Here is a 27,562-nt window from a genome sequence, read left to right as displayed (position 1 = left end):
AGTGAAGAGGCCTGCCCACAGAATCCCAAGAAACCAAGTCACTTCCACAAGAGGACAAACAAGGCAGACTCCGACGGGAGGGGCAAATGGAAGCAGAGATGGCCACTTCCCAGTGTGGTTCCCGGCCCCGCCTCGGGTCTGCCTCACAGCGAGTGGTGCAGGAAGCTTGGTTAGTGATGCCACATGACCTCTACAAGGTCATGCTTTCCAGCCTCCAGGCAAGGCTGGGTAATGGAGTAATAGTCCTGGCTCTGCCTACCTCACAGGGGAAAAGAGATCCAAATAGGACGATGGATTGGATTTTTGAGTCTTGGGTAAACTCAATAGTAAGAAGTAATTAAGTTTTACTAGGACAATTACATAGGTGTGGGGCTTATTAAATACAATTGAGTCCTGCTGTGCAGCCATTAAACTCCATTAAAGGAGAAAATGTGTTAGTAAGAAACTGGGACTCAGCCCTGCAGCCAGGGGAAAGGCCCTGATAGGGCAAGGAGCCAGCTCCTGCCTGGGGACTGGATTGTGAGCCAGGGATACAGCAGCGGTGGTGGGTAGGGGGCAAGTGGGCTGGCCTGGTGGCATTACCAGGCCATGTCCCCCTCTCTCCATGTCAGAGGCTCCCGGGGGCAATCACAGGAGCTTAGCAGAGTCCCTTGAGAAGCCAGGAATGTCTGAGATGTCATGCTGACGCTCAGGACCACCCTGTAAAGTGGGATGTGCTCAGGGAATGTGCTCACACTGAGCCAAGGACTCGACCACCGTCTTTGAGCAATGGAACTGGAGCTATTCCGCCTGGAGAAGAGAGGGCTGGTGGGGGCCACAGAGCCATGGTCCTGGCTGGCAGCCTGCGTGTGTGTTGCAAGGAATGGATGCTCCATGTGGCTGAAGGCAGAATAAGCATTGAGCGGTGGAAGCTTCATTGAGGTGGACTGTCAGGCCAAGCTAAGGAAAAGCCATCTAACAACTAGAACCTTCGAACAGCGGAACTGGCTGAGAAGGAGGCAGTGAGCTCAATGCAACTGGAGGTGGCAATGGAGGCTGGCAACAGGAGGCGGGATGCTGTGGAAGGAGTTTCTGACCACATACCTGCAGCTGTCCAGCTACCCCCTTCTTGCCTGCGCCTTCCATCTTAGGTGAGCCTGGTCGCCTGCAGACACCCTCTTTGCCGCTGGTCATCAACAACTTCTTGAGCTCCATGTTTTCCTCCCTGGGTCAGAGGCAAACACAGAAATCATGTTGCTGGCTCTGGGTTAAAGACCTATTATTCATCTGAGTTGCAGCTGAGACCTGGGGTGTAAGGCAAGGCCCTGAAACCTTTCCTCTGGTGCAACCAAAAGGCATCCTTAACCTCCTTGCGGCAATCTGTGGGCTTCCCTAGGAGTCGCCAATCATCACTGCAGGGTGTCCCCAACTGGGATGCCTGCAGACATGGGATCCTCAGGACGCAGTCAAACCTGCATTAAATCCTAGATCACACTCTAGTGATCCTCCCCAATTATCTTCCAACTCCCGGTGTGGAGCAGGGGAAAAGTCTCAGCGTCATGTCTTGAGCATCTTTCTTGTACTCGCCAGTCTCCCTTGTTAAAAGGGAGATAGCTGCCCAGTCGGTGCGGCTCGGTGGTTGAGCCTCGACCTATGAACCAGGAGGTCACGGTTTGATTCCCTGTCAGGGCACATGCCTGAGTTGTGAGCTCAATCCCCAGTAGGGGGAGTGCAGGAGGCAGCCAATTGATGATTCTCTCATCATTGATGTGGTTTTTTTTTATCTCTCTCTCTCTGAAATCAATAAAAATGATTTACTGAGAGAGCGAGAGAGAGAGCGAGCAGGCTTCAGGCTCAGGGCCTTCAGTGGGCAATGGTACTTTGCCAGAATCAACAGCATCCTCTGATTTTCACTACATTTATCGCTGGAATTGCCTTTTACTTAGTAGAGGTAATGCTGTCTTCCATTTACTTTAGTGAAAGCTCTCTTTATAGTATTTTTTTAAAGTCAAAACATGATTCAAATTAAAGTAAATTCTTAAGTAAATAACAAGATAGGTGATACAGGACATAATAAAAGTGTGACTGGAATATGGAAAATATTTATGTTCTGTTTGCCAGCTGGGTTTCCACATAATAGAAAAACAGAGAAGTAAAGTGGCTTTCCCAAGGTCACACGGCTTTGTACACCTGCTCTCTAGTCAGGAATCTCCCCCAGCCTGGGCTTTTGGATCCATGGATGGAGTCTTAGAGCTATAAAACTCCAGCTACTTGGAAGTAAACAAATATATGCAGATTCAAAGTGGCACGGTGGCTCAGTCGTTACTATTGCTCTATCCAGGCCTCACATGCCTCTCTGGGCCTCAGTCTCCCTCTGCATAATGACGTAAAGGTTTAGCCCCTGAGATCTCACAGGCCCTTCGAGTTCTGACAGTCAAGATCGGTGTTTCTCAAGTGTGATCCTGGACCAGCCGACATCATAATCCCAGCGGCCCTTCGGAACATGCAGATACCCAGGTCTTGCCTCAGACCCACAGTCTCAGAATCTTGGTGAGGAGGGAGGTGTGGGAGTGTAAAATGGGGGCCTTGCCTGATCCTCGGTAATCCTGGTGCATAATTAAGTCCATGATCCACTAGCCCTGATGAGGGAGCCCTGGCTGTTCTCAGGAATACAGAGCAGAACAGAATGATGGCCAGCAGGGGGCAGCACAGTCCTGAGCTCTCCTACAACCAGCCAGCAGCTGTTCACAGTTCACAGGCTAAGCTTAGGCGTAGGCTCCCAAGGAAGGAGTGCAATTTGTACAGACCTTCTGAAGTTCTCAAGGCACTTTATAAATAGACACCCCGCAAGGTACCCAAGAAGAAGAACCAAAGACATCCAAAGCAGGGCTCTGGGCAGAGGCCTCAGAGTTCCCCAGGCCTCTGAGCCCTCAGCCCAGAAATCACTGCCATGCACCCGCCCCCTCCTCGGCCATCTGACTCCTCATCCCCTCTCTGAGGAGCCTGGACTTACCGCAGCCTCTCAGCAGCCTGATCCCGCTGTTCCAGGCCCTTGTCCAGTTTGGCCTTCAGGGTCTCATTCTCCTTCCGAAGCTGCTCACACAGGGTCTGAAGGGCAGAGGGGTAGATGAGGACAAGGGAAGGGGAGGGGTGCATCCCTAATCCACGCTGATGTTGGAGGACAGGACAGGGGCTGGGCCCACCCAAGCTCCTTTAAGCATCCTCATAAAACCAGCCATGAAGATGCCCACACAAGAATCAACCAAAGGGCCTTTTCCTTCTCCAAGGCAGAGAGCTCCATCTCCCCTCCTTCACTGCTGTTCCCTCATCCTAGAACACTCTTCCCCACAGGCCTTCCCGATTTCTCCTCCTGCTTCAAGTTAGCCTAAACACCACCTCCTCGGAGAAGCCCTCCCCGATTTCTACATCCCAGTGAGTTAGGTCACCTCCATTATCCTTGCTCACAGCCCCCTGTTCTCGGTACTTGTGGCAATGAGAGCTGAAGAGCCATTTTTGTCCTAATTTTCTTAATATCCAACTCCAACCCACCCTCTCTAGTCTGTGAGCAACCTGAGGCCTGGGACCCCTCCCCATTCTCTTGTCCACTGCCAGATCCCAGCCCAGCTCAGGGTCTACACAGGCTGACACTTAACTCTGTTAAAGGAACGTACGACTGAATGACTGAATGGCCAAACGAATGAACAACCAGTAAAGATCTGAGACCTAGAGCCCTACAAGCTTAGTCGATTTGGGAAGTGGACGATTTGGGAAGTGGACGAGGCTTCCACGGTGGTCAAATGGCACGTCAGAAGACAGGGTCTCCGGTCAACTCCTCGGGTGTGGCCCAGGCTTCCTTCGCCTCTGAGCCACAGTTCCCTCCCCTACAAAATGTGGGCAACTGTGCCTTCTCTGCCTCCTTCGTAGGGTCCCTCAGAGGACAAACAAGACCGAGAGAGGGCAAGCACCTTTGAACTGTCAGTCCCCTGATAATACCTGACGACCTGTGTTCTAAGAGCTTTGAGGTGAGGGCATATAAGATGGACAGCCAGACTCAGGGCATTACAGATGGGGAAGGGAGGGAGGTGCAGAATAGCAATGGTGCTGTGCCGTGTCGTACTGAGTACTCAATCTTTAACAAATACTGAGTGAGCACCTAACTGCGCCAGGCACATGGCTGGGTGCTCTTCCACTCACTGCATCATAGGAGCCTCACAGTGTCCTCAAAGCGACATAATTCATGTCTATTTTTAAAGTAGGTTAAGGCAGGTGAATTAATTTGCATGAGGTTGAACAGCTGTTAAGAACCACCAGGGGGATTAAACTCCATCTGGCAGGCCCTAATCTGGTCTCTCCCCAAACTTCCCCTCTCCCCCCTTGCTGTGGTCATGTGACTATTTCTGGCCAAGGAAAGGTGAGTGGAAGTGATAAGGGTCTGTCCTGGGCTGGCCCATACACATTCTCTTGTCTCTCTTCCTGTGGCTGCCTCATAATCCAAAGGGCACAAGATGAAGGGGCCGCTAAGTAACTGAGGAGCAGAAATGAGGAGTCCCTGCTACAGGGATTGAGGGAAAACTTTTGTTATCCTGAGGGATTTCAGAGTTGTTTGTTTCCCAGGAGAGACTTGGGAAGGCATCAAAGCCTGAACTGGGGATGGTTGGACATGAGAGGTCCGAGGCAGAGAACAGAAAACTACTGTAATTAGTTCCAATGCCTAGCAGAAGCCTTGCGTCATAGCTGGCCTTGAAAATGTTGTGGAGTAAACCAAGAAACAAATCCACAAATGAATGAAGAGGAACCGGATTAATTTGCCTCTACCCACAGGCGGGGCAAATACCCAGGATGCCACAGCCCTGGGTGGGGCCTCCAGGGAACAGAATGTCCTGCTCCTGGACACTAAGGGAAGGCCAGGGTGTGCTGTCCACCTTTCTAGGCTAGAGGGCTGTTCCCTCCAAGCTTCTGGGGAAATGCCCTGCTTACAAAGCAGCTGACGGAGGTGAGTTGTCACAAAGGTCACAGTCCATTGAAGGGGTAACAGAGCTAACCTGTGAGTTCCTTAGTCCACTCACTTACTCATTCATTCATTTGCTCACCAAATGTGCATTAAGCACCTATTTAGTGCCAGGCACTGGGGTACAGTGATGCATATAACAGACACAGTCCCTGCCCCTCCTGTGAGGCTTATATTCCAGCAGGAAGTACAAGGAAAAAAGCCACAAAGCAAATAAACCACCTAATGCAATAAAACTATTACAAACTATGTTAAGAGCTAAGAAGGAAATAAACAAGGGCCTGGTATAAAAAACAACAGAGGTAGACAGGACCCCCTTTGATGAGGCCAAAATGTTGACACTGAAAATTCTGTCACCCGTGCGATGCACTGGCTTCGCCTCCCGGAGCTCAGTTTGACACCTCTAAGCCTTGCTGACATCTGAGAATCTCCCTCAGCCTGGCTCTCGGGCTCCAATCACTCCTCCAGCCTTGCCTCCCTTGTGCCCTCACCTGAGGGGGGTTGGGGGTCCTGCACTCTCCTTGGGGTCCTCTGCTCCCCACATCTCTCCTCACACTGTCTCCAGCTTGGATGCCCTTCTGCTCTTGTCAACCTAGGCCCTTCTTGAGGTCACACCTGGTAGACTTCTCGCCCATTAACTGGGCACGTGAGGGTTTGCTGCCACGAATGAGACCACTGACCAGTGACTGGAGTAGGAGGGCCCGGGCGGGAGGCAGGGGACTTAAAGTTACAGCCCTGTCACTGAGGGGATAGGTGCTCAGGTCCTGAGCAGGTTCCCCAGGAGCCTCAGTTTTGCCATCTGTGAATCCTGCCCTACCCCCAAGCCCTCAAGGCTAGGACCCCCGGCTCAGTATGGCAGTCTGGTCATCATCAAATCCTAACAGTGACCACTTTTTGAGCACTTAAATGTTCTAGACTGGACTTCATTTATTACTCCCAGCAATCCCATGACCAGGCACTCCCAGCACCATGCTACTGAGAGGGACAGTGAGGGACAGAAAGGTTAAGTGACTTGTCCAAGGTCATACAGCAATAGAGTCCCTACTGAAACCAAGGACCATATGGCTTCAAGGCCTGAACTGGCCTAGAAGTCAATCTGGCTTCATTCCCACGGCACGGGGAAGGTTATGAAAGGAAGCCTCCTCTACTGGGAGATAAGCTGGGATGGTGGTGGAGAGCATGGGCTTTGGAATATGACAGGTTGAGGTTCAAATCCCAAGTGCACCATCTACCAGCTGGGCAACCTGTGAAGTGGGGATAATGATGGCCCCCTTGCCTTGGTCCCCTCCCTTTCCCCACCTGTCTGTCGGTGAAGAACAAGGCAGGGCTGTTCCCAGCCTGCCCACATCCATGACCCCTAACCATGAAATCTGCATTGCCCATCCCATATTTCCCAACTTCCTTCCTCTTCCTCACCCCTTCCCACAACTTCCTTACCCTGCTCACCACCCCAAACAAGAAGCCCAAAGTCAGCCCCCAATGGCAACGTCATTCTCCGAAGTCCCCCGAGTACCCTGGATTCCCAAGAAGAGCTAGAGGAGGAGGGAGGGGAAGCACACCTGCCCACCCCAGGTGACCCTCTCCCGGCCAGCCTCACCTGCAGGATGGAGGTGCGCTGCTCATTCTTGTGCACCTTGGAGGCTAGCCGGTTAAACTCGAGGGCCATGCGGCCCAGGTGGGTGAAGAGCTGGCTGTGGTCCGGCTCCTCGGCGCACACACTCAGGGTGGTCTCCAGGCGCTGCAGGTGGAGCATCAGGTTGCTGTCCTCGTGGGGCAGAGGACCCAGCTCCTGGCGAGGAGGGGAACAGGGCCGTTCTTTACCAGGGTCTGAGTAGGCGCTGTCAGCCATTCTCCTGCTTCCCCATTCCTCATGACTCAGTTTCCCCCTCTGATCCCAGCTCAGCCCAGGGAAATTCTCCAGTTACGCAGGTTCCCTGTCTGGGGCTGACTCACAGGGCAGGACCGGGACTCCCAGGCCAGCAGCTAGCTTACCAGCAGTAGAGCCACTTTCCTCCCACACTCTGGGCCTCCCCGAGTGCCTGGGGGTGGATCGCTCATCTGTTGGGCTTCGGAATCCTCATCTACCAAATGTGCACACACCCGTTGCTTCCCTCTGAGCTCACAGGGTGCTCAGGAGGGTGAACTGCCACGTGAAGGCAGCAAGCCCAGGAAAGGGGTCTCACTCCACAGTACTGCTCCTTTGGCTTAGGGAGTCTTGCTAAGGGAGCTACACAGAGCAGAGCTGCCTGACTTCCATGTCTATTGTGTGTCTTCTGGGGAATAGCTGCAGCATTCATCAGCTTCTCAGAGGAACCAAGACTCAAGACAGGTTAAGAACCATAATCTAGATATTTCACAGAACCCAATCCAGTAGCATACTATGGGCAAGGGAGTCCAATGTCAACAATCAATCAATCTTTCTCTCTCCATCTCTCCTGTGTCTAGAACATTCCTTCCGAAGACAGTGCCTTAGTTATGCCAACACTGTGCCTGAGGATCCAGAGTGGCCCCTTGCAGCTAACTGCTACCCTGCCAGGCATCTGAGACCCCACCGTCCCCACACACCTCCTATGGCTCCATTCCCAGTGTCCCCTCTGCTCATCCTTCCTGGCCTTGCCCACGTTTCCACTCTTCTAGCAGGCATCCCCTAAACATGGATGTTGCAGGATGGTAGAGCTATGGGGAGCCTCCGGGTTCAGGCTGGGAAACTAAGCTACAAGGAACAGGAACTTGCCCAGAGCCGCCCAGTGGCTCAGTGGCAGCACCAGGACTGGAACTGAGGCTTCCTGATGCTCAGTAAGTGCCTATGCAATACTGTTAGCACTTTATTCTAACAGGAGATAACGCGGCTTCTTGGACTCTGCATTCATCCTCCACTGCCTCTCTTCATAAAGGATTTGAGGTGGCAAAAGCTGCTCTATTTAAGGTCTATGAATTGCTTCATCCACTCATCTCCCCAACTAGCCTACAAGCTCCCAGAGGGCAGGGAGGCTGTCTTGTCTTGACTCAGCACAGACTAGGCACATGGTGGGGCTAAGGAGGAACTTATTAATGAGATAATGTTACTGGTCCAAGGTCATAGGGCAAATACTTTCTGAGCAGGGGGTTCTTGCCGCCTCCACCAGCTTCTCAGAGCCCTCAGAGACAGAGCAGGGTAAAGGCACAGAAGTTCCCAGGAGACAAAACTCAGAACCTTTCTAACACTCAGCCTGCACAAAAGGGTAAACTGCTTGGCTAAGCTGCTCTGGGTCTCCCTGACCCTTTCTGTTCCACCTTCTAGGAGCCCACTGGCCCAGAGGCTGAGTCATAGTGTGTGGAGGTGCCCGGCATTCATGGAGACCAGCAGGGCTTTCACAATGATCGGGCGCCTGTGTGACCCAAGTAGGGGAAGTCACCAGCAAGGGATTTGCATGTTTGAGAAGCATCCCCTCCTCCGGCCCCCCACGGGTCCCCAATTGACTCCAGGGTGCCCAAGGGACCCTGTGCCTCTGACCCGGGGCAGGTGACTGAAACAGAGAGGAGACATGGGATATGCCGGGACCTGCCATCCACTCACCATCATGTTTCTGGTTTGGCCGCTGCTCTCGGGTGGAGAATTCTGCTCGTTGGGAACCACTTCAAATTCAGAGGAAGTGCCCTGTGCAGAAAGGGAGTTAGTTACAGGCTGCCTGAGAGAAAAAACACTCAACCCACAGCTGACAGCAGCAGGGAGGGGCAGGGAATGGAAGGACAAAAATCTCTTCTCACATCCAGTTCATCCCGGCAGCCACTCCATGCAGAGCTGAGCTCCCCGGGCGGTTACACATCAGTTCATGTGCAACCATGAAGCAGGATCCCAAGTCTGCCCACAACCCACTCACTGTGAGGTCTGAGCTTACAGGCCCTCTGTGACCAGTTTCCTTATCTGGAGAACAGGGATATTGGGCTAGCTGACCTTGAACCACCAGAACTTCAGGATCTTTTCTTTTTTAAACTTGTACTTTTAAAATCTCTCCCACAGAGACTTAAAATGTTTTCATGAACTCCATTATGGTGAGAGAGTTATATCCCCTTTGGTCAGATAAGGAAACTGAAGGTACTTTGTTAGCTAATGCAAAAAGTAGGGGGTGAACCCAAGGCCTGCAAAACCAATGTTCCTATTACGGCCTCAGAGCTGTCTCCCAGGTCCAGGTGTCCCCTGACTATTCGGATGGAGAACAGACAGCAGTCAGTGTGGCCACAAAGAAGTGGTTCTGTGCCAGCCTTACCAAACCAGCTCCAGAAAACCCTATTCTCTCTCTCTTCCTCCCTCCCTTCCACTCTCTCTCTCTAAAAAATAAATACATAAATACGTAAATAAATAAATAAATAAATGGGAAAAATATCCTCGGGTGAGGATTAACAACAAAGAACAGTGAAATCTGAGTCTGAACTTTGATGCTTTATGAATGGGGTCAGGAATCTGTTACATAATGTGAAAATTAAAATTTCAAAGACATTTCTATTAAGAAAAAAAAAAAAAAGACTCCCAGCCTTTTTCTCATCTCTCAGCCACTCCAAGTGGAATGTGTACTGGTTGTGCAACCAACAGATAGGCCAATGGTCCCTCTGAACTAGTAACTGGCTCTGGGATTGCTATCAACCTGGTCTACAAAGTTGACTGCAGCCCTCCCTCGGAAAGGGCAGATGGATGGGAATGGACGGGAGGATCTCCACTCGCAGCTTCTGGATCTCTGCTCTGAGCCTCATGGCCACCAGGAAGCCAGCTCTGAATCTTGGCCGTGTCCTATAAAACCTCACGTTCACCTCTACATTTCCCCCACTGTCTGCGAGACCGTGGAAAATGCTCTTCTCACTTTGGACCTGATCTGTAGGATAAAGATGCTACAGGATACGATCCCTTGAGTCTCTTCCAGGCCTAGGACACCAAGCAAAACGTCTCGAGGCGACTCTTCAGCCCCTCTGAGAATGAGTTCTATGTCACATCCACTTGCTTTCCTAGCACTGTGTAGTAGGTAGATACATGCTTCACATTCTGCGACTTAGCATAAGGGAGGAACTCCTTGTGCATAGCAGGGTCTTCCTAGCAAGTTTTAATTGTGACCTTCATTTAAAGATGGGGAAACTGAGACCCCAGAGAGATTGAGATCGGCCTGCCCTACATCACCCAGCAAGTCAGAATCTAGGCTTCCAGATGCCAATCCTCTCTCTTCATGTCCTTGTATCTGCCAAAGGGACCTCGAAGTCCAGGCAGCTTTCAGCCAGGACTCCAAATGCAACTTACACTGGATGGAGGTTTTTGGACTGGTTCTGGCTTGTCACTGGGGGGTGCAGGGTTAGTAGGGGGTGCTGGGACATTTGCATCCTTTCCTGGAGAATGGAGAAAACATAGATGAGCAGTAGGGAAAGGGGAAAGCCCAGACACCGCCCCCTCCAGGACAGTCCTGGCCAGAAGACGTCTCCGAGTTCCCTCCATGAGTCTGGGAAAATGGGAGGTGGTCCCACCAGGCCCAGGGACCGGCCCTGGAATAGCGGGGACAGAGCTTGGGCAGAGAGACCAACTTTCCTGGACTTGCTGGCCACTGCTTTCTGCTCCCCTAGACCTGCCTCAATAATGACAGGATGATGATTAACAAGTAACAAAGCGTTTTTATATGTATTATCTCAGCCAATTCTCATGGCGGCTCCAAATTCCCATTTTAAAGGTAAGGACACTGAGGCATGGAAAAGTCACAGAGCCAGTGATTGAAAAACCAGGACTCACACTTGGCTCCCCACCCCCCGACCTTCTGGGGCTCCTGCCATAGGGAGTCCCTTGAGGGTAGCTGCACATCTCGCCCTGGGGATGGGCCCAGTACCAATCTGGGACTCAGCAAACATTGCTGAAGGGACAAGTAGAGACTAGAAACACCCACTGATGGGCACAGTGGACTCTGAGGTCATCACTTTCCTCTATGTGTCCATTCAGCCCGGCATCTACTGGCGTGCTCGGCCTGGTACATAGCAGCTGCTCATTAAATATTTGCTGCATAAATATGCTGATCTTTATCTGATGAAGATCTTAGGCCATATCTCGGGTACAGTGGATCGCTGTGATCCATAACTGATGTCTGCGAGGGCCTTGGGAGTGCAGAGTCCCATCCAAAATATGACTGGAAGGATGGCCTGTGGCCCAAGGGTAAGTGGAGGAGATGTGGACTTCTAAACAGGAAGGGGTCCACTGTTGAGGGTTTTGGGAGCTGGGAGTTACAAGGAAAGGCAGAGGACAAGCTGGTGCCCTTGGACCTGTGAGCTCAGGCAGGTGGTCGAAGGAAGTCAAAGTGGGAGACGGTGGTGGGAGCAGCTGCCTGTCCTTGCCCAGCTCACTGTCCTCGACCAGCGCTTCTGCCTTCTGCCGCAGCCTGGATGCTTCCATCTGGGACTCTTCCAAAAGCTCCCCTGGAAAGAACGGGGAAAGGAGGAGCAAGAGGAATTACTCAGCACTGTACGCGGGTTCTCCACCCTGTGCCCCTAAACCTGCTTCGGCCTGGCTTTGGATGCTCCAGGCCCTGGACTTTACTGCCACCATTGCCTTATGGGTTGAGTGGGACGAACATCATTCCAGCCCACAATCAGAGACAGGCCCTAAGGAAGAGGGCCCTGCAATCAGGGAAGAGGTGGAGGGGAATCTAGGACAAACTCCTGGCCCCTGGTTCCCTCTTCCTGCTCCATCCCGCCACAGCTGGCTGGGACTCCACAAAAAGTCAGGGCTCTCTTAAACCTACCATCATGGCACCCAGGGGCCACCCACAGCCTGGGGCAGTCTTAAGGGACGAGCCCCTTGATAATGCCAGTTATCCTCTGGGCCTCAGTCGTCCTTCTCCCACAGGTGGAGAAGAGGCAACTCTACTTCTCGTTCCCCAATCTGCCATTTTAAGCAGCGGTCTGTGAAGCAAGGAGAAAGCATTTGGAAAACTGGGGAACTGAGCTCGCCCCCAAAGCCTAAGACCAGCGAAGGTGGCAGCAAGGCAAAGGAGTAGTTGTAGGAGTGTGGAGGACAGAGAGACCCCTCTGCGGGGAAATCACGGAATGTCGTGGAGGAGGAGGTGGCATCTGAGCTGGGTGCTGATGGATGGGGATGACAGTCATGCAAGGCAAGGGGAGCTCCTTGGCAGTGGGAACAGCTTGAGCAAAAGCCAGGAAAAGAGAAATCAAGGGACCTACTCCCATCTGCTTCAAGCCAAGCTTGGCTCCCTGCTCCAACACCTGGGGACCGAGCCCTGGTGGTCCAGATGATGCCAGCTCCCCCTTCGCTGGTGTTCTGGAAAATAAGGCCACTCTGTTTCCACATCCACAAAATGGGCCTTCTAGCTCCCTTTCCCTAACCCCACACCTCTTTCTCAGCCCCTCAGGGTATTCTGAGTCCTGTCACCATGGTTCTTGGGTGCTGGGGATTCAGGGCTATGGAAGTGCATAAAGACACAGCTGTGGGGCAGGAGCCAGGGCAGGGCCGGGAAGGGCAGAGGGATGACATGGGTGGAGGCATATGCCAGCTGGCACTGCAGGCTACAGGGAGATGGCTCGCAGGGAGAGTGCAGCGTCTGCTTTACCTAACATCTTTATCCCTTGCATTTTTTCCTTTAGTCGGGAATTCTCCTCCACTAGGCGCTCAAAAGCTGTGGACGCCTCTCCCGGAGGGATGCTGCCCCCAGGGTCGTAGATCCGGTACGGTCCTCTCCCTTCCATGAGGGTGGCTCAGCCCCTGCTGGGGTGCCCGCCTGGCTGTAAGGACAACAGCAGGAAATCAGGGGGCTGGCCAGGCCATTGAGGTGCCCCAGAAGGCAGTCCCCATAACCCAGAAGAGAACATAGCACTTCGACTGGTCTGGCCACAGCATAACAGAGGAAGACAGTCACCTCCTTTGATCTGGATGCTCTGCCTCTATTAATGCAACCTAAGAATGGCATCAGTTTCTTTCAGTGGCCTCACTACACTCACTGCTGGTTCCTTTGCAACAGCAATCAACTATGAAGTACAATGTGGATGGAGTATAAGAAAGCACTAGACTCAGAGTAAAAATACTTGAGTTCATGTCCTATTGGTGGGGTCCAGGAGGCCAGGGTCCCTGCATCACAGGATCCCAGAACCCAGCACAGTATTCTATATAATAAAAGGCTAACCTGTAAATAGACCGAATGGTAGAACAAATGAACAACCGAACAACTGGTCGCTATGACATGCGCTGACCACCAGGGGGTGTGTGCATGGAACTTGGTGGGCATCGGCAGCAGGCAGCAGAGTGTGGAACATGGCAGGTGTGGGCTGTGTGGGATGGTGGAGCAGGTGAGTGGGGACACCAGACCAAGGTGGGGTGCAGATTGCTGTCATTGGGGTGAGCCTCTGGTAATTACTGAAAATTCTTTGCTCTTGTGTGCCGCGGTCCCACCCAGCGCTTGCACCTGCTGCTGGCGCCAGAGCCTGGCGCCAGCCCCAATCACCTCTCAAGGCTTCTCCACCTCCCCCTGCTCCTAAGGGGCAATCAGGGCAGCAGCCACTGTTTGCGCCCGCTGCTGGCACCAGCCCCAATCACTCCATGCTGTCAGCGGGTGCGAGTGAGGCCAGTGCCATCAGGGAGCAGGGCTGCTGGCAGACAGGGGACTGGGGGCCACGGCGGGAGGGGACAGGTTGGGGCTCGGAGGATGGGCCGAGACCTGCCCCTGTGCCCACTGCAGCCTCGCAGAGTACAGTTCCTTTCAAGGTGCACAAACTCATGCACTGGGCTCCTAGTTAGCTATAAAAGAGTGCCCAATAAACACTAAGTAAATAAGTGGTCTAACCATTAACTCACTATGAAATCATGGGCAGTCCCTTCCCCTCCCTGCAGAGGGGAAATGAAAGTTGTTCACTAAATTAGGACTTTATAGTGAAATGCTTATGCCCTAACAGTTAAGCCAGTCAATCCAATCCCAAGTTCCATTTATATGTATGTCATCTTTTTTAAAAAGAAAGAAGAAAAAACCCTGACTAATATTTAATATACTAGTTGACACTGTCACTCTCCTCTAGTCTCCTATCATGCATGGCCTGTCCCTTGCATTTCTACTGAACAGATGAATTTTCCACCAAACCACTAACTACTTGCTCAAGTGTTTCACATTTATCTGTTCAATTTCATCTGCTTTCTTTCATTTGAAACCTCTCTGAGAAGTGATTTTAGACTCCTAGATCTGTGACTTAGTAGAGAAACTTCATTCTTGCATTTGTTCATTCATTCAGCAATTATTTATTGAGCACCTACTCCTTGCCAGGTACTAGTTTGGGAAATTATCAGCTAAAAAAACAGACAAAAATCCCTTATGCAGCTTACATTCTAGTGGCGGATGTGATAGATAGATAGATAGATAGATAGATAGATAGATAGATAGATAGATGATGGACAGACAGACACAGTATTAGGAGTGATGAAAATATCAAAATATCTATGGACAAAATTTAAACAGGAAGCACGAGGCAGGGACTTTAATTGTACATGGAACTGTCAGGAAAAGCCTCACAGAGAAGGGGTTATTTTAGCAAACATCTGAAGGAGGAGAGGGGACTAGTTATGCAGACAGATATCTGGGGGAAGAATACTCCAGGCAGACAGAACAGTGAGTGCAAAGGCTCTGAGGCTGAAAAACGGATCCAGCCTCCAGACCTACAAAGAGCTTCCCAACACTAAGGAGTTCCAAAGGCCTCCACTGGGACCTCAGAAGGACTTTGGGCCCTGAAACCTCCCTCCCAAGATCACCATCCCCACAATGATCCCCGAAAGAAGAGTGAAAAGGGACTAATGATAACAACCACCATCCATGAATCTTCTACACGCCAGGCATTGAACGCCTCAGGTGCACTATCTCAGGTAAGCTGCAAATGACCCTAAGATACATACTAACTTGTCCTCATGTTATAAGAGAGCCAGGATTACATGGCCAGCAGGTGACAGGGGAGATGAAAAGCCAGCTCTGCCTAAGAAAGCCCAGTTGCCCCCTGCTACACTTGAGCAGCTCCCCAAAGGCTCTGGCCAGAGGAGTTCAAGCCATACTGTAGGGTAACATGGGGCTCTTAGGTACCCTCTGGGCAGTGTCCCCTGCCTTGAAGCATAAGAAATAACAAGGATTTTGGCCAGAGGGTCCACATTGCCATAGGTCAGAACGAAAAATAAAGTTCTGGTGAGCAGAACCCCTCCCTGAAAGCCTGACAAACAGAGAAGACGAATACACCCACGCCCTTCTCGAGGCACCCATGCCCTGCTGGGCCCCACAGAGGCAGAGGACAGCAGCCTGCCCACCCCACACAAAAGTCATCACTCATCTTGGGGGTGGGGGAAGGGGGCTTGTTTTCAAGCTGAAAGGTCAATACTACACAGTAGAACAAGAAAGCCCTGAAATGTTCACTGACTTAAGAGGCAGTGTGGGTAAAGCACTAACGCAATGACTGGCACAGAGCAAGGTACTCAGAAATGTTGGTAGGTGTGTGAGAGAGGGAGGGGGGACTTCCTTGATGCTCCCCTTCCTCTTCATGTGCTGCTCTAGCAAAACCTACGGACCAGCGTGGAATGTATCTGAGTGCCATAAGCATTCGCACATTTGACAGAGAACTCCCTGTTTTCACAGGTCTGGCACTTGGAAGGTGAGCCATGATTGACAGCTGAATGAAGTTCACCAAGGGGAAGGCTGAGAGCTGGAAGGGACTTGTAGCCACCTCTGGTGATAAGGGGCGGCAGGAGTCCTGGTTCCTGCTCACCACTCCGCGCCCACCCAGAATGGGACTGACAGATGACTTTACGTGATAATTTGGGTATGCTTTTTGCTTCACATCTGGCTTGCCCAATAGATTAGAAGCTCCAGGCGAGCCAGGCCGAGTCCATCTTGTCCACCAAAGTATCTTCAGAGTGGTCCAGAAGAAAGCCTTAATACATCTCTAATCAGGTGTGGGGGAGCCCCTGCCCCTGCTTCCTGAGAGGCCATGTGCAAACATCCAAGAGCCTGACCGTGGCCCACTGACCGGAGGCACTCTGAGCAACCATACACTTGTAAAATCAGGGCTGGCACGGCCGTGCTCCGTTAGAGATGCCCAGATGTAGGGCCAAGCGCACGGCAGGATGCAAGATAGAGGAACTGAAAGCCCATCTCCACATCCTGCAAACCACACAATGCTCAGGCTCTTCCTCGGCACTGGGGGTTGACAGGGAAGGAGGTTCAAGAGAAGCCAAAGAGGGGGCAGGCAGCACCATTCTCCCCACCTCCAGCCTCAGCAGGGAGAAGAACAGGCAGAGGGTGGATGAAGAAAGGCGAAAGGGCCTCCTTGAGAAACCCTCTCTGGAGGTCAGAGGAGCCACCCTGGCTTCTGGAGGAAAGACAGACAAAGAGGAAAATGGGGAATTTCCACGTCCTGCTGACCTCACGCCCAGATGGTCGTCAGCAGTTCCAGGATGCTGCTGGGCAGAAAGGAATCTCCTCCTGGCCAGGGTGGTTTTTTCACCCTTTCCTGGAGAGAGGATCATTCCCAGGATGACGGAGCTGCACAGGAATCTCCAAGGGCAATGAGGCCAGGCCCAGACCGAGACCATTCCCAGGCGTCCAGGGGCTCTCTGGATGAGAGGCGGCTTTACACTATCTTGCCCGCCAGGCTGGCAGCATGTGGGGTCACAGATCCCACCCCTCGCCTGGGGCAGTGCGGGAGCTCAGTGCCTAGGGTCCTAGGGCCCTCCAACTCTCCCTCATGATATGAAGGCCACCAGTCAGGGCCAGAGCACGAAGACCAAAGTCACCAAAAGTCAGGACGGGGCTGGAACCAGAAGGTCTCTGCTCTCTCCAGCCTGCCCACTGCCCGCCAACACACCCCCCCCCCCCCCCCCCCCGGCTCCACACACACACACCCCTCCTCCATTACTGGGATCCCACTGCAAGGAGAGGCCCCACCCTATGTTCTTGCGGGGTCTGGCCCTGACCCCATATCCACCTGGGCCTTGTTCCGGCAGCTACAGATCAGCAGAGGGACACCAACCCGCCCTCCAAAAACAGAAAGAGACGGTAGTGAAGAGGCAGCCAGCTCGGACCTTCTTCCAAAACAAAACCTCAGCAGGGGCAGGGGGTGGGGTGGGGGTGCCCACTGGAACCTGAGAGACCCAGTTTAGGGGCAGAAAAGGGCCTAGAGTCTAGACAGATAGGCCAGGCAGGGACCACAGAGTGAAGATGTAAAATGATGCTGTTGAAACAGGAGGAGTCACCAGCCCCCCAAAAAAGAGGAGGTGGCAGGGTGACAGGCAGCAGCTAAGGAAGTGTGAGGGGGTGGGAGCATGGGTCCAAATCACAGTCTCCACCCAAGAAGAAGAAGGTTGAAAAAGGTGAGATTCGGATTTAAATTTACACCCCAGCTTCTGCCCTGAAGTGCTTCAGTCCATCTGAGATTGTCATGTGCTGTCACCGGGAGGAGAGCTCCCGGGCCCCCCAAACGATGAAAATTTGCACACCAGTAACATTTGCAAAATACCTAGTAGTTTCCCAAGCACTGTTTTTCCCTCTGATTGCCACACAGCCTTGGGAGGAAGGCAGGGCTGATGCTCACAGATGAGGAAACTGAGGCCCACCTGGGGATTTAATCGCCCGATCTATTGCTGCTGGGAACTGGCTGCATCCTGGGGCCAGCTATACCCTACAGCCGAGGGGCGGGGGAGGGGGGGGTGAAGCGGGGCTGGGCGGGGAAGGGGGGGGGAGGTCCTGAAGCTCTCCCTGTCCCAGAGGGAAAAGTCCAGGCAGATCTCAGGTATTTTGAGGTGGAAGGTCACAGTGGCCAACGGTCAACTACCAGGTAGCTTGACCAGAAGCGGCAGGGGCTTCCAGGGATGATGGTGGGTGGAGGTGACAGAGATGTGAAGCAGAGGGGTCTCTAGGGAGGAAGGCACAGGACAGAAAGCCAGACTGTCCTAGCGTCTACTCAGCTACTCCTGGCCATGGGCAAACCTGCCCACTCCCGGCACCTTAGTTCCCTGGTGTGCACAGGGAGGAGCCTGCACTAGAGAGAAGCTGGGGGATGGCTTAAAGCTGGCCTGAGGACTGACTGAGGCCCAGCAGCAAGTCACAGAAAGAGAGGGGACCCAGCACACTGGAGATAATACAGCCTGGGAGTCAGGAAGAAAGGGTCCAAACAGGGTGGAGCAGGTGAAGCATGCAGGGTGCAGTGCTGAAGCGGCACTCACATGCAAGCACGTGACCTTGAGTGCCTCAGGTGCTGCACCTGGGGCCACACCTGCCCTTGCCTCACCCCAGTTCCAGCTCTGTCCACCCCTGCAGGCTGAGTGATACCAAACCAGTCCCTCACCTCTTCTAAGCCTCAGCTGCCTCATCTGCAAAAACCCTATATAATAAAAGCATAGTATGCAAATTGTCCCCTCGACTGGGAGCTATCTGGGAGTTTGACCAGGGGGCGGGGCCGACCCGGCCAGCAGCCGGCAGTGGCTAGGGGCCCTACCAGTGCACAAATTTTGTGCACTGGGTCTCTAGTAGGAATAATAATAGAAGTAGCTGGTATCAGATTAAAAACATTACATGAAGCAATATGTGTACAGTTGGGAGTTCTCATTTCATACTTCCTCATTATTTGGTTAATGCAACAAGAAATGTACTCATTTTATAATAAAATTTCTGAAATAGTTATAATGTGTTTATCGCACTTAGCTAAGTACCTGGTACATAGTAGGTTCTTGGTACCCATAACTGTGCCCAGCTGTTTTAAGGGCCAAGTCTCCCCCAACCCCATTTAATCCTTCTTTTAACAAGTTTTAAGGTTCATCTGTAGGCTCTGTAAGCTAGGTCGTGGCATCTACTCAATGTCTGGTGACTGCAAATAACCATTAAGCAGGGACACTGGCACAATACTACAGCCAGTGAAGATGTAGGTAGAAGCAGCCATGGAGCAGGGTACCACACTCATGCAAGACTGAGAATCATCTGAGCCTCATTCTCCTCAACTGTAAATGGAAATGTCCTTCAATTCCCCCCAAAGATGAGAGGAACTGAGGTGTCCTAAAAGCATCTTGCCAACGAAAGCAAAAATCTTTCCCTGCCCATTTCACGGTCAGGGACACTGTGGTCCCAGGCCCATCCAATCAGAGAGCTGGCTGTGCCCTCTTGATGACTGTCAGCAAAGACACAGCACCTACTTTTGATGGTGTGTATCAGGGAGCCCACCCTGGCATCCTCGCCAGTGAGGAGCCAAGGACTTAGTAAGTCTTTGCAACCAATTCAGCAATCAAGAGGCTGCAGGCATCGGGTGCAATATGAGGAGCCAGGGCTCAGAAATCATGGGATGTAGTCAAGGGATATCAGAGCAAACATCTTCCCCTCACTGGGCCTCAGTTTGCAACAATAGCAATACCATCATGGGGGGACTAGACAATCTTTAAGGCCCCTTCTAATTCTAACAGTCCAGAACTTGCAATTTGTTATCACCCCTTTCTATAACCTTATGACTTTGAGAAGGCTACTCTCTGCAGCCCCAATTCCTCCTAACACCCAAGTGGATTTCCCTGACCCATGAGCCCTCCCACAAGTGCTATGGAGGTGGGGGGTGCTGTCGCCTCCCCAAGAGCAGTCAGAAACTCCCAGATAATGTCTGCACCCCTTCACAAGGTCCTACCCTCCTGCTGTGTCCTTCTCCCTTCCCTTCCCTCCTGTCCCCTCCTCTGACTCACCCACAGAGGGAACTTCCACTCAGCCTGCAAGACCTAGGCTCCACACCACCAGCCTGGAGACAGGGGGGTAGATCAGGGCCATCAGCCAGCTGGAATCACTGCAAAAGAAGACTAAGGAGCACCTACTTAAAGCTGGGAGAGGGCCTGACCGTTGTGAAGTCTCCCATATGCCAGGCCATGGGCTGTGCCATGAAGCACATTGGCTCACTTTTCCCTCCCACACAGAGATAAAAATTATTATCCCTGGGTTCCAGCAAGGAAACCAATCCTCTCGGCTAGGTAGCATTATTCCTATTTTCCAGATCAGAAACAGACTCAGATTGGTTAAGTAACTTGCCTAAGGACACACAGCTGGTTCTTGGCAGGACAAAGAATCCAGTCTCGATCCAATACCCATGCCCTTCCCACCGGCCTGCACTGCCCCAGAGGCAACTGACTGAACCTCAGAGGGAGGAAACCAGTCCTGCTGTCGGCTATCTGGAACATGGCCCCAGGTTCCCAGCGCTGCCTGTGTGGCTATAACCTTGCATGCAATCAGATCCCAGGCTGCCCTTAATCACCAGCAGTCACCAGGGCTTAGGTCTCGGGCTGGAAGGAAGCTCAGGGGAAATTCAGTCCCGTGCTTGTCCAGTGCCTAGGGGAGGGGGCGGAGGGACTGCCATTGATCACCTTTAGTGACCCAGACTTCCTTCCCAAGGAGCCTCCCCTCAGCGGCCAGCACTGGCTGCAGTCGGCTACTCCCAGTTCTGCTTCCACCAGCCCTTGCTCTGACTCTGGGGTTCCTGGAATAAGGAACAAGATGCCTGCCTCTCTTCTCCATTTCAGCCCTGAAGAGATCTGGACCCTGATGCTTTCTCTTAAAGCTGATCAGCCCCTGTGCCCTCCATGGTTTCTCACAGGGACTGGCTTCCAGACCGACCCCTCTCCATCCACTCCCCTCAACCCCCACCTCCTGTGCGCTGCTTGTAGCTGGTCCTGAAATGGAACACAGGCTCCAGGTGTGGTTTGCCTGACCAAACAGAGAAACTTTCTCCTCCACCCTTTTATACGTTATGTTTCTACTGATCTCACCTAATAAATATTTGTTTTTCTTACAGCTGGTCACCCACAGTAACTCATGCCCTTTCTCAATGATGTCAACATTGAGACTGCTGTTTGCTTGACTGCTGAGAACAAAGTTCTCTTGTAGAAGAGTACGCTTGAGGAGGTTTCAATTATCTAAAGGCCCACAGGTAACTGACTGAGTAATCCCCTATCTAAGAATCTAGAAATCTTTGCATCACTGTACACAGGGCGCTGGACAGAGATGTGTACTGTCGTATGCTTTGTAATAGCAAAACTGTCCTGAATGCCCATCAAGAGGGGATCGGATTAATTAACTACAGTGAACTTACTCAATGGAATGCTAGACAGCCATAGAAAAGAAGGGGGCAGACTGCTTTGCAACGACAAGAAAGGTGCCTGTAAGATACTGTTAAGGAAAAAAGCAAAGTACAGATTTATATGTAAACAGGGTTTAAAAAACAAACACACACATAACTATGTGTGTATGTGTGTGTATGAAATCCCAAATGTGTATAGGAAAAGCTCTTGAAAGATATATACCAAACTGCTACTAGTAGACAGCTCTAGAGGAGAAATTGAGATACAAGACTAGAATCAAAAGAAGCTCTTATTGTTACCTACAGTTATTTTAGCTCTTTTAAAGGGAAATCTAGTTCTGTTCTATTTTTTTAAATTCATTTTAAAATACAACGGGGACGGAGCAGGGGAGAGGAAGAAGAGAGAAGACAACTTCAGTTTTTACTTTATACCTTCGTATTGGTTGAGTCTGAAGGGAGGTATTTTTTTCTCCAATGAGCACATGCTATTCTGTAACTTTTTCCCCATTGACTTTATAGAGAGAGTGGAGGGGAGGGAGTGAAGGAGGGAGGGGAAAGGAAGGAAGGAAGAGAGTAAGAGAGAGAGAGAACCATTGATATGAGAGAACACATCGATTGGTTGCCTCCTGCATGCACCCCAACCAGCACCGGGGATGGAACCTGCAACCCAGGTATGTGCCCCTGCCAGGGAATCGAACCAATACCCTTAGGGGCGTAGGCCGACGCTCTAAGCATTGAGCAACACCAGCGAGGGCTAAAGAGAGATTTTTAAATAATTTTTTTTTTTTTAAATTTAAGTATCTTGACAAGATTGGGACAATAGGGAAAGCCTATTGTTCCGGCACCAAAGAAGGCTGGAGGGCTATGGGAGGGTTGAGAGCCTCCTGGCCATGCATTTGCTTCATGCAGACAGACAAGGCTATAGGGATGTGATCATAAATCAGGAGGTTAAGTCCAGGAGCAAGGTTTCTAGTCAAGGAATTCAGTAGATGGAGAGTTGGCAACTACAGAGGAGAGTTTCAGCCTGGAACCTGCCAGAAAGGATCTGGCTTCAGGAAGGTCAGGGCTGGCCTTGAGGTGGCAACGGTGGGAAGAGAAACTCCGGGCTTTGAATACCATCCTCAGCTGGGTACAGGTGCCAAGCTCCCTGCCCACTGCCTGTGGGTCCTCACACCGGGCTTGACACCTGCTTTGCTGGAGAGGAAGCTGGGTTGAGACAGGTGCAGAACTTGGCTCAAGGCCACACAGTTCCCAAGGGACAAAACGGAACCATCACCTGTGCTCCCCATGGCCAACAGCCCCTAAGGAGGGCTAAGAAGGCAGCACAAGCAACCCCAGCTCACTTTCCTTCTCCCCCATGCACACCTCCTCTCAGATTCTGGGGTCCACAGTGTGCACATTCCATGACTAGAAGCCCACTTCCCTCCCAGCAGCTGGGAACTCACCCAACCCAGAAGGACCTCAACTATCAGCTACAGGGCCAAAGGGCACTAGGCCCAACTGTGGGATAAAAGGGATGGGGAACTCAACTGTCCTCCTGTCTCCTAGTCCCCAATATACCCAGAGGTGGTTTCTCCAACTCTGTAATTACCCTTTCTAAGAGGAAAGATGACAACTTGTGAGAATTCCTTTATAACAAATATGATGGAAGAAGGTTGAATGGGTTCAAATCCTGGTTCTGCTCCCTTTCCAGGTGACAATGAGTGACCTCACTTTCCTTGTTTCTCCCTCTGGAAATGCTGAGAGGACCAACTAGAAACCATATAGCTCCCTGTAGATTTTATGAGACTGACGCGCTGCCTGCTGCGCTAAGAGGGCGCCAGCTCCCTGTAGATTTTAAAGTGCTGGCCAACAGAAGCCATAATGGCTAGGAAAGAGACAGCTGGACGGGGTAAGGACACTCAGATAAAAGCCAAATAGGTCTTGTTTTAACAGCAAAAGCTGGGAACTACCTAATGAAAAAGAAAATGAGTAAATACAATGGGGCAATCTCATATTAGGAAATACTACAAAGCCATAAAAAATGAATGAACTTTTAGTGACCCAGACCTAGAGATATCAACATGGATGAATCTCACAAATATATTAAGCAAAACAAGCAAGTTTCAGAATAATACAGACAGTATGATAGCATTTAAGTAACATTTTAAAACATACAAAACAATACTACATATTGCTTAGGGAGGCATACATTTATAATAAAACTATGGAGAAATGCAAGAGGATAAACTCTAAATTCAGGGGAAAGAAAGGGGATGATCAGGGAGAAATTTCAGGTGCACAGAAATGTGTCCTCGTGGGTGCCCAGGTATCTGCCTCTTACCCTCTATACCTGAAAGATTCCTTTGTATTTTCTAAAAGTCCATGTTGCTGTCCTCAGAACCTCTTCCCAGGTGACAAACTTGTAAGGCACTTCGATCTCCAGCCTCCAGAATGGGAGGGGGTCGCACTTGCAGAGGCAGAAGTGGGGTACGGAGGGACCAGGGTTCCTGAGGTCTCTGACAAAGCTGGCCATGACAAAGGCAGAGGGCAATGACCAGCACTGCCTGCACTCTCCAGTGTGGGTGGAGACCAAACCAAAGGCCCCCTGACTCATGGGTCACCCCCCACGCCCGCCCTAAAAATACCAGCTCTGGCCTCTGAGTATGACTCCTCGGTGACAAGACTCCCACAGCACCCTTCCCCTTGTCCTCCCCCCACACACACCCATCTGCCTGGACCACCAGTTAGTCCACCCATAGGTGCTCAAGGACACAGAGACCAGCCTCGGGGCAAGGTCCTTGGGAAGAGAAGAGCTCCACAGGAAGGCAGCCCCAGACAAAGAGCCAGCAGTTCCCCAGGCCAGTCATCCATTCCTCTAGGAAGAGTGACTGTCCTGGGCCGGTCATGGGGAAAAACATGGAGAACTTCCTGCAACTGGCTGTGGAGGCTGCCAAGATCTGTCTCTAGGGTTGGGGAGCTTCTCCCTGCTTCCCTGTGCCTTCTTTGGCGCAACCCTCCAGAAGACTCCAGACACCCTCCCTTCAGAGAAGGACGGGAAAGGAGGGCAGTGGCACAGCTCTAGGAGCAGGGAGGGTGGGCACAGGAAGACATGGCCCACCAGGAAAAGCTCAGAAACTGCTGGACGCCCAATCGCTGGGCTACAGAACTTTCAGAGCTGGAAGAGGACACCCTGAGGCAGCAGCCAGTGCAATCCCTTCATGTTGCAGCTGGGATGCCAAAGTCAGCAAAGCGAAGAGGCCTGCCCAAGGTGGCACGGGATGGCAGTGAGGCAGAGGGGAGGGGCCCGGTGGCCAGCTGTGCCTTCTCTGCCTCACCACCCTACGACCCTGTCTCTTTCCTTCCCTCTCTCCCCCAAAGTGGTCAGGTAAGCGAGGAGGGAGCAAAGAGGAGGTAAGAAAGGAAGGACCTGCATCAAGCCTCCCCCGCACTGCTGTGAAAGCAAGCCATCTGTAACAACACCGGGAGGCAGCGTGCTCCCTGACCCTGAGGGTGGGGATCAAGTGGAGGCTGGATGATCACCTGCTGGGGTGCTGGGTGCTGTTGAGGGAACTTGGGCCAGATGTCCTGTGTGCCCCTCACACAGGTAAGCTTCCACTATTCTAATCAGGGATGGAAAGAGGTCTGAGACAGCAAAGGATGACCCCGTCCGAGAGGACACGGCATGGCCCATAGGTGGCAGAGGGTCGATGGCAAGTTTTCCTGAAGCACAGAAACACAGACCATCCTCATCTTCTCCTATTAAAATCCCTTCAATGTCCTTGTGATCATCACCATTCACAAGGTCAGCAGTGGCATTTACTGATGGCTTACCCTGCACCAGCCCTGCACTGAGTGCTTGCATGCACTGTCTCATTCATTCGCCCCACTCTAGAAGGTAGCACGGGGGGCACAGAACCTTACAGGTGAGGAAGCAGAGGCAGCACCCACCCAGGAGTGCCCAACTCGAAAGGAGGGGCTCCACACCAGGGGTTCTCAAAGAGCCGCCCGGACCAGCAGCAGCATCTCCAACACTTACTGGATCAGACACCAGGGGCCACAGCCCAGCGATCTAACAAGACACCCAGGTGGTGCTGAAGCCTGCTTAAGTTTGCCAACCAAATGGTCTAATCACTTCCCAATGCTGCCCACAGGGAAAAACCAACACGTCTCTACCTGGTAGTCAAGACCTTAGGGTTTTTCCTAGCCCAGCTGGTCAGCTTCCCCAACCCAGCAGAACCTTACCCCACATCTGCTGCTCAGCCCACCAAGTTCCAGAAGGGGCTCAGGCCCCCCTCTGCACCTCATCATCAGGCCTGGCCTTGGAGTCACCTCTCTCCAGAAGCCCCCAGCCCACCTGGCACCTGCAAACTGCTCCGGATGACAGTCAGAGACTTACTGCCGGGCACTTGCTGGCACACAAGGGCTTCCAGACAGCACTCTGGGCACCTTCCTCCCCATTTACTACAAGCTCCTCAAGGGCAGGGCCAGTTCCTATGCACCTGAGCATCGGGCCATATTCACAGCACCAGGCACGAGGGCCATCAGGAAATGTCTGCTGACTGTAGAGAGGGATAAAGGGTGATGGGAAAGATTAAATTCTTTAAAAATGAAAAAAAAAAAAAAGCCTCAGGAAGAAAGTTCTGGTTCTCATTCCAACTCTGCCACTACCCCTCTGGGGCAAGTGCCTGCCCATCTCTAGGCCTCAGTTTCCCACCTGGGAAATGCACCATTATCCTAGTTTCTTCTATTCTACTCCCCCATTGAACAAAGCCAACAGAGCCTTACCCTAGACCCTCTTATCTATTATCAGGGATGCACACATGAAACCAAAGAGGCCCCTGCTCTCACTCTTCTCTTCTAGGAAAAAGAGAAAGACGACAAACTGAAATTACTATATGCCAGACACTGAGTTCTATACATAGACTTTCTCATTCACAAAAAAATAAGATTATTTCAGAGGATGACAACTGCATTAAAAAAAAATACAACAGTTTTATTACAGAAAGTGAAAAAAGGGGCTACTTTGCATAGAAAGGTCAGGGAAGGCCCCTCTGAGGAGGTGACATTTGAGCTGAGACTTGACAAATAAGGAAGAACCAGCCATAGAAAGAGCCAGAGAAAGGAGTTCCAAGCAGAAGGAACAGCATATACAAAGGCCTCAAGGAAAGGCCAAGCCTGGCAGGGAAGAAAAGCAGGGGCCATGGCTACACCGCAGTGAGAGCAGAAGTAAGGTAGTACCCAGGGGACTCAGAGAGGGAGGCAAACAACCTCTTACAAGTCTAAGGTGCGCAAATCAGGTCGGCCCGACACAACCCAGGACATCCGGGCCCAAGTCACAAGCAGCACTGGGGGTAAGGGTATGAGTCAGACCCCACGGCTTCCTGGGGCCCCAAAGGACTGGTGTGGGCATAGGGGCAGGCACCAACCCTCAGCATGAGTGCCATGCCATACCCACGGGACACCCACGGGTGGGGGGAAACAGGGTCACGTAAGTATGTAGAACACAGGACTCTCACGGCTGCCGCTTTCAGAGGGACATGATCAAGTGCTTCCATGAAGCGCCAGTCCCCGCTCACATTATTTTCCCAGGACACAGCAAGGACAAGAGCCTTGGTCAGTGGAAAAGGAACAAGATCCAGGGTTCAAAGCTTCCTAGTTTGGGGCAAGTCTTAACCTTTTGGGCCTCAGTTTCCTCACCTGAAAACTGAGGCTACTAACAGTCATGATCTTGTAGGATGGCTGAAATATTAAATGAGATACTGAATGTAAAGCACCAGGCCTGGCACATGGTAAGTGTTCATAAATGTAAGCTGTTATTATTACTAGTAGTGGTTGTTCACTGCCTCAGTTCCCTCTGCTGTAAAATAGGGATATTGATACAACATCATAGGATTGCTATAAGTCTGTACTAATAAATATTCCAGCTTCCTAATGCAATATCCATTGTCGGGAATTTTTAAAAAAAAAAATGCTGAGAGTCCCCTTTCCTGACCTCTCATCAGATGCCGAATTCCCCTCTACCATACCTCACTATTTGGAAAGTGAGTAAGTGCTGCTTAAATTCCATTTTGACTATACTGTGAAATAAAAATGATGCATTTGGAATCCACAGCTTCCCCTGCGCTGTCATTCTGCAAGGGGGTGGGGAAGGATGTTGCAGATTCTTCCGCATCGTCCACAAAAGTCCCGCCCTCCCAACCCAAACACAATCTGTTGCCCAGTCACATAAACACGTCCATACACACGATTAACGAATGTATAATGCCATCGCTTCCATACGCATCAATGTATGCACACAATGTCCGACAGTGGAAAAGTCACCCATACGGAGAAACTCCACACGCAAAATCATTCCCAGAAATTCACTTACAGATACCCCGCACATGCACACCGATGGAGTCTCCAACACTGTGCAAATATGGTCAACAGCAGAGCGGGGGACTCGGAGACAAATGCCAGCTTTCAAATCCTGCAACCCCCCTAGCTGTGTGACCCCAGTCTCCAAGTGCCTCGGTTGGG

The 27,562-nt window shown here is 51.6% G+C and overlaps 1 protein-coding gene across 19 annotated transcripts in view; it reads right to left on the bottom strand.

The window, feature by feature from the left end:
* Positions 1-27,562, bottom strand: part of TNIP1 (TNFAIP3 interacting protein 1) — a 51,762-nt gene that overhangs the window by 15,351 nt on the left and 8,849 nt on the right. For 15 of the 19 annotated variants that reach the window (XR_004968278.1, XR_004968279.1, XR_004968280.1 and 12 more), the window contains exons 2-7: positions 11,252-11,404; positions 10,251-10,336; positions 8,544-8,624; positions 6,585-6,776; positions 2,993-3,087; positions 1,084-1,204 (exon numbers count right to left, since the gene is read on the bottom strand). Coding sequence is in view for 16 of the 19 variants with exons in the window: in XM_036313653.1 (XP_036169546.1) it covers positions 1,084-1,204; positions 2,993-3,087; positions 6,585-6,776; positions 8,544-8,624; positions 10,251-10,336; positions 11,252-11,381 (705 nt within the window). In the remaining 3 variants the exon portion in view is untranslated. Of the gene's footprint in view, positions 1-1,083; positions 1,205-2,992; positions 3,088-6,584; positions 6,777-8,543; positions 8,625-10,250; positions 10,337-11,251; positions 11,405-12,169; positions 12,267-12,555; positions 12,728-27,562 lie in introns of those variants that run through there. The other 4 variants (XM_036313651.1, XM_036313650.1, XM_036313654.1 and 1 more) reach the window with 2 other exon arrangements.

Source organism: Myotis myotis, unplaced genomic scaffold (assembly GCF_014108235.1).
Source record: "Myotis myotis isolate mMyoMyo1 unplaced genomic scaffold, mMyoMyo1.p scaffold_m19_p_6, whole genome shotgun sequence".
In the NCBI taxonomy this organism is placed as follows: domain Eukaryota; kingdom Metazoa; phylum Chordata; class Mammalia; order Chiroptera; family Vespertilionidae; genus Myotis; species Myotis myotis.
The sequence above is the reverse complement of the archived record's forward strand: the minus strand, read 5'-3'. Positions and strand labels throughout refer to the sequence as shown.